This window comes from Lipotes vexillifer, unplaced genomic scaffold (assembly GCF_000442215.2).
Source record: "Lipotes vexillifer unplaced genomic scaffold, Lipotes_vexillifer_v1.1 scaffold98, whole genome shotgun sequence".
Classification (NCBI taxonomy): Eukaryota; Metazoa; Chordata; class Mammalia; order Artiodactyla; family Lipotidae; genus Lipotes; species Lipotes vexillifer.
In genome coordinates this window covers 2,446,126-2,456,954 of record NW_006799611.1, presented here as the reverse complement: position 1 = coordinate 2,456,954, position 10,829 = coordinate 2,446,126, and the positions used below count along the sequence as shown (strand labels likewise).

Genomic DNA, 10,829 nt, shown 5'->3' with positions numbered 1-10,829 from the left:
TTTTTTTTTTTTTTTTTTTTTTTTTTTTTTTTTTTTTTTTTTTTTTCAGATTCTTTTCCATTATAGACTTGTTTCCTTTTTAACTGCTACATGATGTTTCACCATAAACTTTTTTTTCTGGAGTCAGGTTTGTTGAGGTATATTTTCCATACAGGTAAACTTATCCTGTGTGCTGTGTTGAATCTTGGCAAACACATACCCATCAGTGAAGGTATAGAACAGCCCATCTATCTTTTTTTTTATTTTATTTTTATTTATTTTTGACTGCGTCGTGTGTTTGTTGCTGCCCGTGTGCTTTCTCTAGTTGCGGCGAGTGGGGGCTACTCTTTGTTGCAGTGCGTGGGCTTCTCATTGCGGTGGCTTCTCTTGTTGTGGAACACAGGCTCTAGGTGCGCGAGCTTTAGTAGCTGCAGCACCCGGGCTCAGTAGTTGCGGCATGTGGGCCCTAGAGTGCAGGGGCTTCAGTAGTTGTGGCGTGTGGGCTCAGTAGTTGTGGTACGCGGGCTTCAGTAGTTGTGGTGCATGGGCTTATTTGCTTCGTGGCATGTGGGATCCTCCCGGACCAGGGATCGAACCCATGTCCCCTGCATTGGCAGGCGGATTCTTAACTACTGTGCCACCAGGGAAGTTCCGAGAACGGCCCATCTTTCCATCCCTCTGCATTCTCATCTTTAGATTTTAAATTGTACTGATCATTGCAATTATAAATGATGTATGATACATTATGTATATAGTTTATTTTTAATATAAACTTCTATTAAATTTATAAAACATGCATAAACTACAAGTGTTCAAGTCCATACTTTTCACATAGTGAAAACATTTGTAGAACCAGGACTGAGATCAAGAAATGGAATGTCATCAAATACCCAAAGGTTTTCTCATGCCCCCTCTATTTCCTGGCCCCACTGTATGGCTTTGTTTTAAAATAACAGATTTATTGAGATATAATTTACATCCCATATCATTCTCCATTTGAAGTATACAGTTCAGTGAGTTTTAGTGTATTTCCAGAGGTATTTAACCATTGCCGCAGTCAGTTTTAGAACATTTTCATCACCTCCCCAAAACAGAAACTCCATATCCATTAGCAGTCACTCCCCATTTCCCCCACACCTCCTGGCAACTGCTCCACTTTCTGTCTCTGTAGATTTGTCTTTTCTGGACATTTCATATAAATGGAGTCATATAACAAGTGTTCTTTGTGATTGGCTGCTTCTGCTTAGCAGAGTGTTATCAAGGGTCCTTGTGTTGTAGCGTCTATCAGTGCATCATTCCTTTTATGGCTGAATCACACTCTGTTGTAGGGATATACCACACTCCGCTATTACGGATCGAGCTGTGAGCATTTGTGTACAAGCGTGTGTTTCCAGTTCTCTTGTGTATATACTTAGGAGCGGAATTGCTGGTCCATATGGTAGCTCTAACATCTGAGGAGTTGCTAGACTGTTTTCCACAGCGGCTGCACTGTTCTGCATTCTCACTAGCAGTGCACAGTGCAGCTTCTTACAGATTTTGGATTCTTTCCATTGGATAGTTTCTTTATATGGGGTTATGAGGTTAAGAAGTGTGAAACTATTCACAGTTTTGGTCTATGGTACAAATACTTCCTGGAAAGTGTGTCTGTGGTGCAAAATCCCTCGCCGTGGCCGGCATCGCCGGCCTCCTCATTAGCTGCTGCTGGCCACCTGAGAAACAAGGTGCCAGAGTTTAAAAAAAAATGTGTGTGTGTGTTTAAATACACATAACATAAAATTTACCATTTTAACCATTTTTAACTGTACAATCCCGTGGCATTGAGTATATTCACATTGTCATGCAACCATCACCACCATCCAGCCTCAGAAGCCAAAGCTTTTGAAACAGATGTGAGTACAGGGTCCAGCTCTGATCTGGAGCCTGGAGTCTGTCTCAGTTCCCAAGGCCCTTCCTTCTGGGTTTCTGGAAGCATCCTGTTAGGGGAGATGTTGGGATGAAGGCTCCACACTTTCCCCTAGGGCTGGACGGTGGCCTTGAATCACTTATAGGGATTGGGAGGCCCAAGGCTGTGTGTGCTTTTTGTTACGCTGCTGGGCGGCTTTGGGGCTCAGGGTTGGGGATGGTTTGTCTCTTGCAGGTGACCTGCCTCCACACCCTGGGCTACCCCCCAGCCCAAGGACAGGGTCTGCATGTGACTGGTGTCTCCTGGAACACCACTGGCTCTGTGGTGGCCTGTGCCTATGGCCGGTGAGTGGCAGCAGGGCTGGGTGTGGGGCAGTAGAAGGCCCTCAGACCCTCGTCTGAGCCTCTGTCTCCCCGTCTGTGCAGTAAGGGGTTGGCCCAGAGCTTGGCCTTTCTGGGAGTCTTCCTTCTCAAGGCTGCCTGGGCATCAAGGTTGGCAGGAAAAGAACCGAGAAGGGACTCCCAGTGCCCACCTGCCAGCACTGGGCAGTGAGCCCCAGGCCTGCCTCACCTGCTTCAAGAGCTGTCTCCTGATATGCCCAGGTTCGCCCAGCTGGAGACCCTTTTCCGGAGAAACTCATGCCCTCGGGGTGCCTCAGAGGAGCCTCTGCCGCCTCGATACCGAGCACAGTGTCTGTGTGTGATGGGGCTATAGAGTCTCACCTGTTAGGGGTAGGGGTGAAGGTGGGTCAGGTGATAGGAGCACGGTGCGGGCAGGGTGGGTTGGGATGAAGCCCAGGCCGAGGGGCAGAGCTAGCTCAGGCACGTCCGTGCAGGCTGGATGACGGAGACTGGAGCACGCTGAAGTCCTTTGTGTGCGCCTGGAATCTGGACCGGCGAGGCCTGAACCCGCAGCAGCCGTCGGCGGTGGTGGAGGTGCCCAGCGCCGTCATGTGCCTGGCCTTCCACCCCACACAGCCATCCCACGTTGCAGGTGAGACGACCAGCCTAAGTTGCCTCTGCTTCCCACGCTGCAAAGGGTGGCCAAAGCCCTCCCTTGGGCCCTTAGCCCCTGGTCACGGCCAGGGCAGGTCTGTGGGGGAAGCAGAGACCACAGGTGGCCCTGACCCCTGGGCTCAGGTGAGGATGCTGGGGGTGCCCGTGCTGGGTGCAGAGCTTGGAGGAGGCGGCAGGTCCTTAGCTGAGTCTTGAGGGGGTCTGGGCCGTGCAGAGGTGTGGCCTGGTCGGGACAAGAGGCAGGACGAAGCAGGCACCCTTGGGGGAGTTGACAGAGGTGATGAGCTGTGCACGTTGGGGAAAGGGGGCAGGTGAAGCTGGAGGGAATGGAGGGTGCTGGGTGGGGGATGGTAGCCTGGCAGTGGGAGAAGCTTCCTGGGGTGGGGTACAGCAGGCTGGAGTGTGAGGCCCGGGGACCAGGGCGTTTCTTCCTCAGGACTGTTTTCGAGAAAGTGGCCCCACGTCCTCGCTGAGTGGGTGGGAAGGGTGGGGGCTTGTCCAGGAAGCTGGGCTGCTGCGTGGGTCGGCTCCTGCCCAGGCCCTCTTGGTCCCGCAGGGGGGCTGTACAATGGCGAGGTGCTGGTGTGGGACGTGAGCCATCCGGAGGACCCACTCCTCTGGCGCACGGGCCTGACGGACGACGCACACACGGACCCCGTGTACCAGGTCAGAGCAGCGGCATGCTTGGCGGGTGGGGAAGCATGTCCTCCCGGGCTGCGCCTTGATGTCGCGGGCCTGCTCCACGACGCAGGGCAGGAGAGGGGGCGCCTGCTCGCCACAGCCAAGGAAGGAGGTCACCAGGGAGCTGGCAGTTGAACAGCTGCCTCTGGCATTCTCAGAGCTCCCAGGCCATGAGTCACACCCGCCCCTTCCATCAGAGCCGCAGTCCCCACTGTCCTGGTTTTCTGCTGGGACTGGGGGGACCTTGGAACCCTCTGGTGGGTGAGGCGGCTCCCAGGCCTCCCCGCATAAGTCTCCCTGGAAGAGAAGGCGAGGGGGGAGGGGAGGGACACCTGGTCTTGCTGGGAGGTGGGGCAGGCGTCCTTTCTCAGCTCGGCCCTGCACACTGTTGTCCAGGTGGTTTGGCTCCCGGGCCCCCAGCACGGCCACCGCTTCCAGGTGCTGAGCGTGGCCACTGATGGGAAGGTGCTGCTCTGGCTGGCGGTTGGGGCTGGCCGGCTGCAGCTCAGCGCGGGCTTCGCCCTGGCCGTGCAGCAGCTCCCCAGGAGCACCAAGCTGAAGAAGGTACGAAGGGGCGAGGCTGCTGCCCTGGAAATGGGCCCCGGAGGCAGCCCCAGGCTGTGGGACCCCTGAGCCAGTGAGCCTGGGGGCAGGCAGGCGGCAGCCACTGAGGTCCACAGCGTCCACGCACGTGCCTGGGCTCCCTGGGGACACCGTGAGCGGATTCCCTCTGCTCTGCCCTGCTGTTCTTTTCTCCACAGCCTCCCCGGGGGGAGACCGAGGTGGGTGCCACAGCAGTGGCTTTCTCCAGCTTTGACCCAAGCCTTTTCGTGCTGGGCACGGAAGGCGGCTTCCCACTCAAGTGCTCCCTGGCAGCGGAGGAGCCCGCCCTCACGCGGATGCCCAGCTCTGTGCCCCTGCGGGCCCCGGCACAGTTCACCTTCTCTCCCCACGGTGGCCCTGTTTACTCTGTGAGCTGCTCCCCTTTCCACAGGTAGGGAGGGCCGGAGCCTCCTCCGTCAGCCACAGGGCCTCTGGCACAGGGAGGGTGAGGGAGTCCCACCAGGCCACACATAGCACTGCTTAAAGGACCTGCGGTCTGCCCTGGGCCTAGGTCTTCCGCATTTGAGCCCCAGTATCCGGAGCTCCTGGGGCTGGCACCAGGTAATCGGCCCCTTACTTTCGAGGAGGACCCCAGGTTTGGGGGCCTAGGGAGGCCTCTCATGAGCCTGACAGCCCATGAGGAGTCTGGCAGGAAGCCCCCGGCCGCACCTGAATCCCCAGCGCTCATCCCCTGCCTGGCTGTCTGCCCTGCATCCTGTCTAGGAATCTCTTCCTGAGCGCAGGGACCGACGGCCACGTCCATCTGTACTCCATGCTGCAGGCCCAGCCCCTGACCTCCCTGCAGCTGTCCCACAAGTACCTGTTCGCTGTGCGCTGGTCCCCAGTGCGCCCTTTGGTGTTTGCGGCTGCTTCTGGGGAAGGTAGGAAATGGACACCAGGCTTGGATGCGTTGAAGCTGACATACGCCCAGCCTTTACCTGGAATTCTGGGTTGGGGAGACTCTACGTGGGGTGAGGATGACTTTCCTTGTGTGGGGTGGAGAGCTGAACTGAGTAACAGCCTGATCTTGTGCACAGGAAACTGTGAAGAGGCTGCTGCTCTGGGCCTCTCTTACCCCATGAATCTCCCCTTGAAGGTGATGTGCAGCTGTTTGATCTCCAGAAAAGCTCCCAGAAACCCACAGTTTCGGTCAAGCAAACCCAGGATGAAAGCCCGGTCTACTGTCTTGAATTCAATCATCAGCAGACTCAGCTCCTGGCTGCTGGCGATGCCAAAGGCGTGGTAAAGGTGTGGCAGCTAAGCAGCAAGTTCACTGAACAAGGACCCCGGGAAACAGAGGACTTGGACCAACTGGCAGCAGAGGTGGCCACCTGAGGTGGGGGGAGGCTACATCTGTGCTGTACGTTTCTGATGGAAGCTGAATGAAGACACGACAAGCTTTGGGGGAGTCATTTATTTGTCTTTTACACGGAAACAGAAAGTTGGGAGGGAGAACAAAAGAGGAACTAGCCAGCTGCTTAGATATTTCTGCAGTCGGAATGGGGCAGCTGGCTTCAAGACGGGAGGAGGGTCCCCACAGCAACATGGCACCGGCGACTGGACCAGGAGCAGTTTACTGAAGCACCATTTTCTACTAAGTCTCACCCCAAGCTAAGCAGGTTAAGGTTACAATGGAAAGCAACACTGTCTGGAGGATTTTTCTTAAGAGCACAGAGATGAGTTGACATGCAGCAAGGCGACGGCAGGGCAAGCGATGTGGGCCAGGCTAACCTAGGAGCAGAGGATCAATTCACGAAGAGCGAGCGGGTAAATTCAACGTAGTCAAAAGCAGTGGGGAGTTCGCGGCCCTTGCCGTCCACGTAGGGCTTCATGTGGGAGACGCAGTAGTCGGCTTGTTCCCGAGTCAGGTTCTGGAGGGCAAGGCGGCACCTGTCAGCCAGGCCCCCACCAGCCATGCCCACTGAGGCCGGGGGACGAGGCCGACATCAAGAACGTTAATGCCCAAGCTTCAGGACCTCTGCTGCTACGGCCTTTAGCCTGGACTGAGTTTCATTTGAAAGTGGGGATAAAAATGCCTGCACCCAGCAGCTAACGCCCAAAACCGGGGTGTGTTACTCTAGACTCGGCTCTGCCCCTAACCAAGGTGGGGGGGGGGGCAACCTTGCCTGGGCTTCACTTTTCAGGAACCCCTCACCCCCACCCCAAGCTAGGGAAGCAGAGCCCCAGACCTGGTACAGCTCCTCCTTGGTCACATAAGGCTTCCCTTCGGAGCTCAGGGCCCGGAAGGCGCTCTCGATCTCCTCACTGGACTTGACGTTCTCGGTCTCACGGCTGATCATGAAGGCCATGTACTCTTGCAGGGAGACGTGGCCGTCCCTGGGGGGCCAAGGTGCAGTGAGCAGGGAGGGTGCGGTAGGAGCCGCGTGCAGGGCTGCTTCTCCCACGTTCCCTGATGCTTACCTGTTTGGATCCACAGTGTCCAGGATGGCCTCGAACTCGGGGTCAGGCTCCCCTTCCTCCACCATGGGCAGGTCATAGCCCAGGGAGCGCAGGCAGGACTTGAACTCCTGGTGGTTCAGCCGGCCAGACTTGTCCTTGTCAAAGTGTCTGTGGCACAAGGCCGAGGGCTCAGCACAGAGGCCCTGCTGCTGAGCCCGCCTCCCCCGCCAGGAAGGGCGCAACGCATATACTCACTTAAACATCATGCTGAATTCTTTGAGGGCCTCCTCGGTCACCCCGGTCGTGTTCCTGGAAGAAAGAACAGAATTAGGGACCGGATACTCCACCCCATACAGCTGGTGACATGTTCTGTCCTCTCCCAGTAAACTGACTGCTGGACGTGGGGGCGACCCTGCTTCCCATGGCCCCTGCTGCTGCTGTGCCCACCCGGGGAAGCTGCAGGTACCTGGCCTGGATCTGCTGCTCCAGGTTGTGCTGCATGCGCATGCCCAGCTGGTCGAGCTGGTCCCACTGCTGGGCCAGGCCCACGGTGCTGTGCTCTGTGTACTTGTTGTCCAGGATCAGGGCTTCCTCCATAGCCGCCCCCAGGTCCTCAATCTTCTTGAGCTGACTTCTCATGGCTCGAATCTCCTGGTGCTTGCGCTGCGGGGGTGAGGGAGCAAAGATCCGTGGGACAGGGGCTCTTGCCTCGGTTACCGGGCCCGAGAGCCTGCTTAAACAGCCCTCCTCGGTCTCCGCGCCTGCAGCCTGAGACCTGCAGGGCTGCCTGCAAGGGGAAAGTGGGGATGGGGTGAGGTTGAAGAAATCCAGCAGCCTCAGCAGAGGAAGAGGCGTCAGTGTGACAGTCACAAGTCAGTGGGTTGACCTGCCAGGGAAACAGTGTAAGTACTGAGGACCAAAGGAGCCTCCTCCCTTCCCAGTAGGGCTCCTGGTAGCAACTGTCAAAGACAAAAAACTCTTTAAAATGACGGAGGTCCTGGGCTGCTTTGGGGAAAGGGGGCACCTGACCGGCCCACCCTGTACCCAACCTGAAGCCAAGTAGGCCTGCTGGCAGTGGTGGGATGAAGGGTTTTAGCCAGGCCAGAAACACTAAGGGCACTTACTTTGGTAGCTTCAAGCTGGGATTCGAGGGTCCCGGATTCTTCCACCATGCAGGACCTAAACACAGAAGCACAGTGAGGCAGGAGGCCCGATTGCCAGCTCGAAATTAACTTCCCTCAGATAAAAGTGCCTGCAGTCTCAAATTCCTCTTATTAGGATATGAAGCCTATCTGCTACTGGCTGTCTTTTCTTAAGCAGCTCTGGGAGCCAGGGAGGGCAGGTAATGCTTCTCCAGTATACTTCTGGGGAGCTGCTGCCTGATGTGTGCCACCTGCTAAGGCCAACAGATAAGCCAGGGCTGAGCCCCATCCGGCCTGCTCCCCGCTCCCCAGCTGGGACCCCTTCTCATGTGGCTGGCTCCTTAGGCCCACCCAGGCTGTAGCATGGTACCTGATCCAAGCTAGGCCCTTGAAGGGTACCTCAGGAACTGATATTTAAGTTCCTCCACGGGAACAGAGAGGGGCTGCAGGCCCGGCCGCGTGCTTCCTCTGCAACCAGGGGGAGGACGCCTGTGCAACCCTTCAGGCAGGAGACCTGAAGGTGAGGGAAGGCTGGCAGCCACCCCGAGAAGTCCTGGAGTCTCCTGCAGGCTCCTGAGGGGAGCCACACTCTAGGATGAGTGACAGCAATGGGAGGAGAGGCAGTCAGATGACCCCTTGACATGGGAACTGGGGTGTGAAGATCATGACCAGATTTGGGTTTGGTCCTGCCCAAAGGAGAGGTGGCCGTGACTAAGCCCCAGATTCAGGTTCTATCATCTACAGACACAGCGCCAGAGGCTCCTTCCGGGGGCTAATTTCTGAGGAGCAGGGGGCCTCTGGGGAGCCTCTATCTATCTACCCGACAACAGTGTGAGGTCACAGAGGCTACCAGTGAACGAAGACAAATGAGGTTACGTGCAGGGATGAGTCACACTGTGCGCGTGTCCTGGGTGGGGTTTTAGCCCGGCCTCCCCTGTACCCACCTTTGCCCCAACCTACCCTTTCCACACCCAGCGAGCCAGCGTTAGCTGTGAAATCTCCCTAGGTTCAAAGTGCTCTAGCAAGGCAAGGCACCAGGCTTCCTCCTACCCCAGCAGGTCAGACTCACAGTCACGCCATGTCCCCCCAGGAAAAGCACACCCCCAGGAGCTGGGGGCAGGAGGCCGGGTGCTGGTGCAGTGGGAGGAGGGCAGACCCCTCCTTCCCATGCGGCCACGGGCGGTGGGTTAGTCAGAAAGCAGAGCCGCCTGGGGAAGTCAAGAGTGCACTGGTAAAACCACAGCGAGGTAAGAAGAGAAACAGGAGAAAAACCTTCCAGACAGATCATCCCCAACTTCATACTGATAGACACGAATGACCCGACGATACGCTATGCTATTCAAAGAAAAGAAACCAAATGAATACACCAGCGGAAGGGGAGGCAAGAGCACACCGAGACAGACACACACCACAAGGCCCAAGCTGGTCAGTGCACAGGCAGGGCCACCTGGCGCCCAGGCAGGGACGTGGTAGAGGCCAAGCCGACAGCCGGCCTGGGAGGGCAGGCAGCCTTGGGCAGCTCGCGTGGGGACCGGGCAAGACGGGACAGGGCTGGGAGGAGCCACGTGGTAAGGGGAGCATGGCACCTCGTGCACCGGGGAGAAGGGACCCCAGGGCAGCTTATGAGCTCGAGCCGAACCTGTGACCCCTGCATCCCGCCCCGCTCCGCCTTCAGCGTGTGCTTGCGTTGAGTGTGGGTGACACTCCTCCTGCTGCCTCCATTAACGCCTGACGTGCCTGCCTGCAGGGCCTCGGGAGCTCTAGTCTAAGCCACCATGGTCCCGGGAGAGAATGCAAGGGTGCCCGATCCGGGCAGGGGGCAAGGCCTCCTGGGGGAGGCCCCCACTGGCACCGGGCAGGACGGCCCTGCTCCTCTCGGGGCTCCTCCCAAGTCCTGTGTGTCTCCATCACCCAGAAACCCTGAGCACCCTGGGCTTCCTCCTGAGGCAAAAGACAGCCTCAGCCCTCTGTGTGGGCACTGGGGGAGGAGGGATCAGTGCACAGACGGGGACTTAGTGCACCAGCTGGAGCCCCTCAACAATGTCATCCTATTTCACGCCCATGACCACCTAGGCACTAAACATGATCCCAACTGACACGTGGGGGGAACAAGGCAGAAAAGAGGTCCAGTATAATCCCAATGGCTGAATAAGCATATGGGGATTCTCAGAGGCTTTGGACTCCAACTCTGGCCTTCTGGCACCATCTTGAGAACCCTTGGAATCTGAACAGGAAGGTGGGAGCGGCTCCCCTCCCCAGACTGCAGGCCGTCAGGGGCAGTGGGCCACGGGTGCCAGGGAAGGCGGCGAGGGTAGGGCGGGGGACGTGCAGCCTGTCCCAGGCGGGAAGGTCCTTTCTGGGATCCTCTGCAAGCCAGGCCACGAGGGGACAAAGGGCAGAGGGACAAGCACACTAGACACCACCACACCGTAAGCCCGGAGAAATAAGAAGTCAATATTAACCCATCGAGGAGATACGTTCTGTGGAGATGGGATCCAAGCAGCCACAAGACAAGGTGGTGTCCGGACAGCAGCATCGCGAGGTGGGGGACAGAGGCAGACACAAAGAAAGAAAAGAAAAACAAAACCAAGGTCATCAGTACCCATGGTGCGCTCAGCCCTGTACCCCTACCACTGTCGCTGTGCAGGACAACCATGGGCCACGCTCAGTCCCACCCAATCCAGGACATCCAGCGACTCCACCTCTGGAGAAGTTCCTTCGAGAACCCTCCCAACTCTGCCCACCCCCTCTGGCTCCAGCCAGACCAGGCTGCGCTCCTAACCCTTCTTTCCATACTCTGGAGCCCGAGGCCTGGGCATTCAGCCCCCAGGACCGAGCACTCCCGGGGCCGCACCTGGTCTCCTGGATCCACTGGTGGAAGGCGTTGGCGTGCTGGGCGAACTCCTGGCGCAGCTTGTCATTCTCCTCCTGCCGGCGCTGCTCCTTCTGCAGCTCCAGCTCCCTTTCCTAAGGACCGAGGGAGGAAGAGGCGTGTCATCCCCGCCCCACTTCACGGACAGGCTCGAGGCTCAGCCACTGACCGGCTGGTCTCAACATTTGAGAGGAACAGGGTGCAGTTTTCTGAAGCTACTGGCGGGGGGCGGG

At 57.4% G+C, this 10,829-nt stretch overlaps 2 protein-coding genes across 5 annotated transcripts in view; one reads left to right on the top strand and one right to left on the bottom strand.

The window, feature by feature from the left end:
* DYNC2I2 (dynein 2 intermediate chain 2) overlaps positions 1-5,584 on the top strand; it is a 21,709-nt gene extending 16,125 nt beyond the window's left edge. The window contains exons 4-10 of the mRNA XM_007471827.1: positions 2,117-2,226; positions 2,718-2,875; positions 3,455-3,564; positions 3,976-4,143; positions 4,341-4,573; positions 4,906-5,063; positions 5,279-5,584. Of these exons, the coding sequence (XP_007471889.1) occupies positions 2,117-2,226; positions 2,718-2,875; positions 3,455-3,564; positions 3,976-4,143; positions 4,341-4,573; positions 4,906-5,063; positions 5,279-5,517 (1,176 nt within the window). The 3' untranslated portion in view covers positions 5,518-5,584. The remainder of the gene's footprint in view (positions 1-2,116; positions 2,227-2,717; positions 2,876-3,454; positions 3,565-3,975; positions 4,144-4,340; positions 4,574-4,905; positions 5,064-5,278) is intronic.
* The window catches only part of SPTAN1 (spectrin alpha, non-erythrocytic 1), a 60,394-nt gene continuing 55,143 nt past the window's right edge, over positions 5,579-10,829 (bottom strand). For 2 of the 4 annotated variants that reach the window (XM_007471784.1, XM_007471785.1), the window contains 8 exons: positions 10,579-10,691; positions 10,187-10,204; positions 7,707-7,761; positions 7,049-7,245; positions 6,838-6,891; positions 6,604-6,750; positions 6,372-6,519; positions 5,579-6,053 (listed from right to left, as the gene is read on the bottom strand). In XM_007471784.1, coding sequence (XP_007471846.1) covers positions 5,928-6,053; positions 6,372-6,519; positions 6,604-6,750; positions 6,838-6,891; positions 7,049-7,245; positions 7,707-7,761; positions 10,187-10,204; positions 10,579-10,691 — 858 coding nt within the window. In that variant the 3' untranslated portion in view covers positions 5,579-5,927. The remainder of the gene's footprint in view (positions 6,054-6,371; positions 6,520-6,603; positions 6,751-6,837; positions 6,892-7,048; positions 7,246-7,706; positions 7,762-10,186; positions 10,205-10,578; positions 10,692-10,829) is intronic. The other 2 variants (XM_007471787.1, XM_007471786.1) reach the window with 2 other exon arrangements.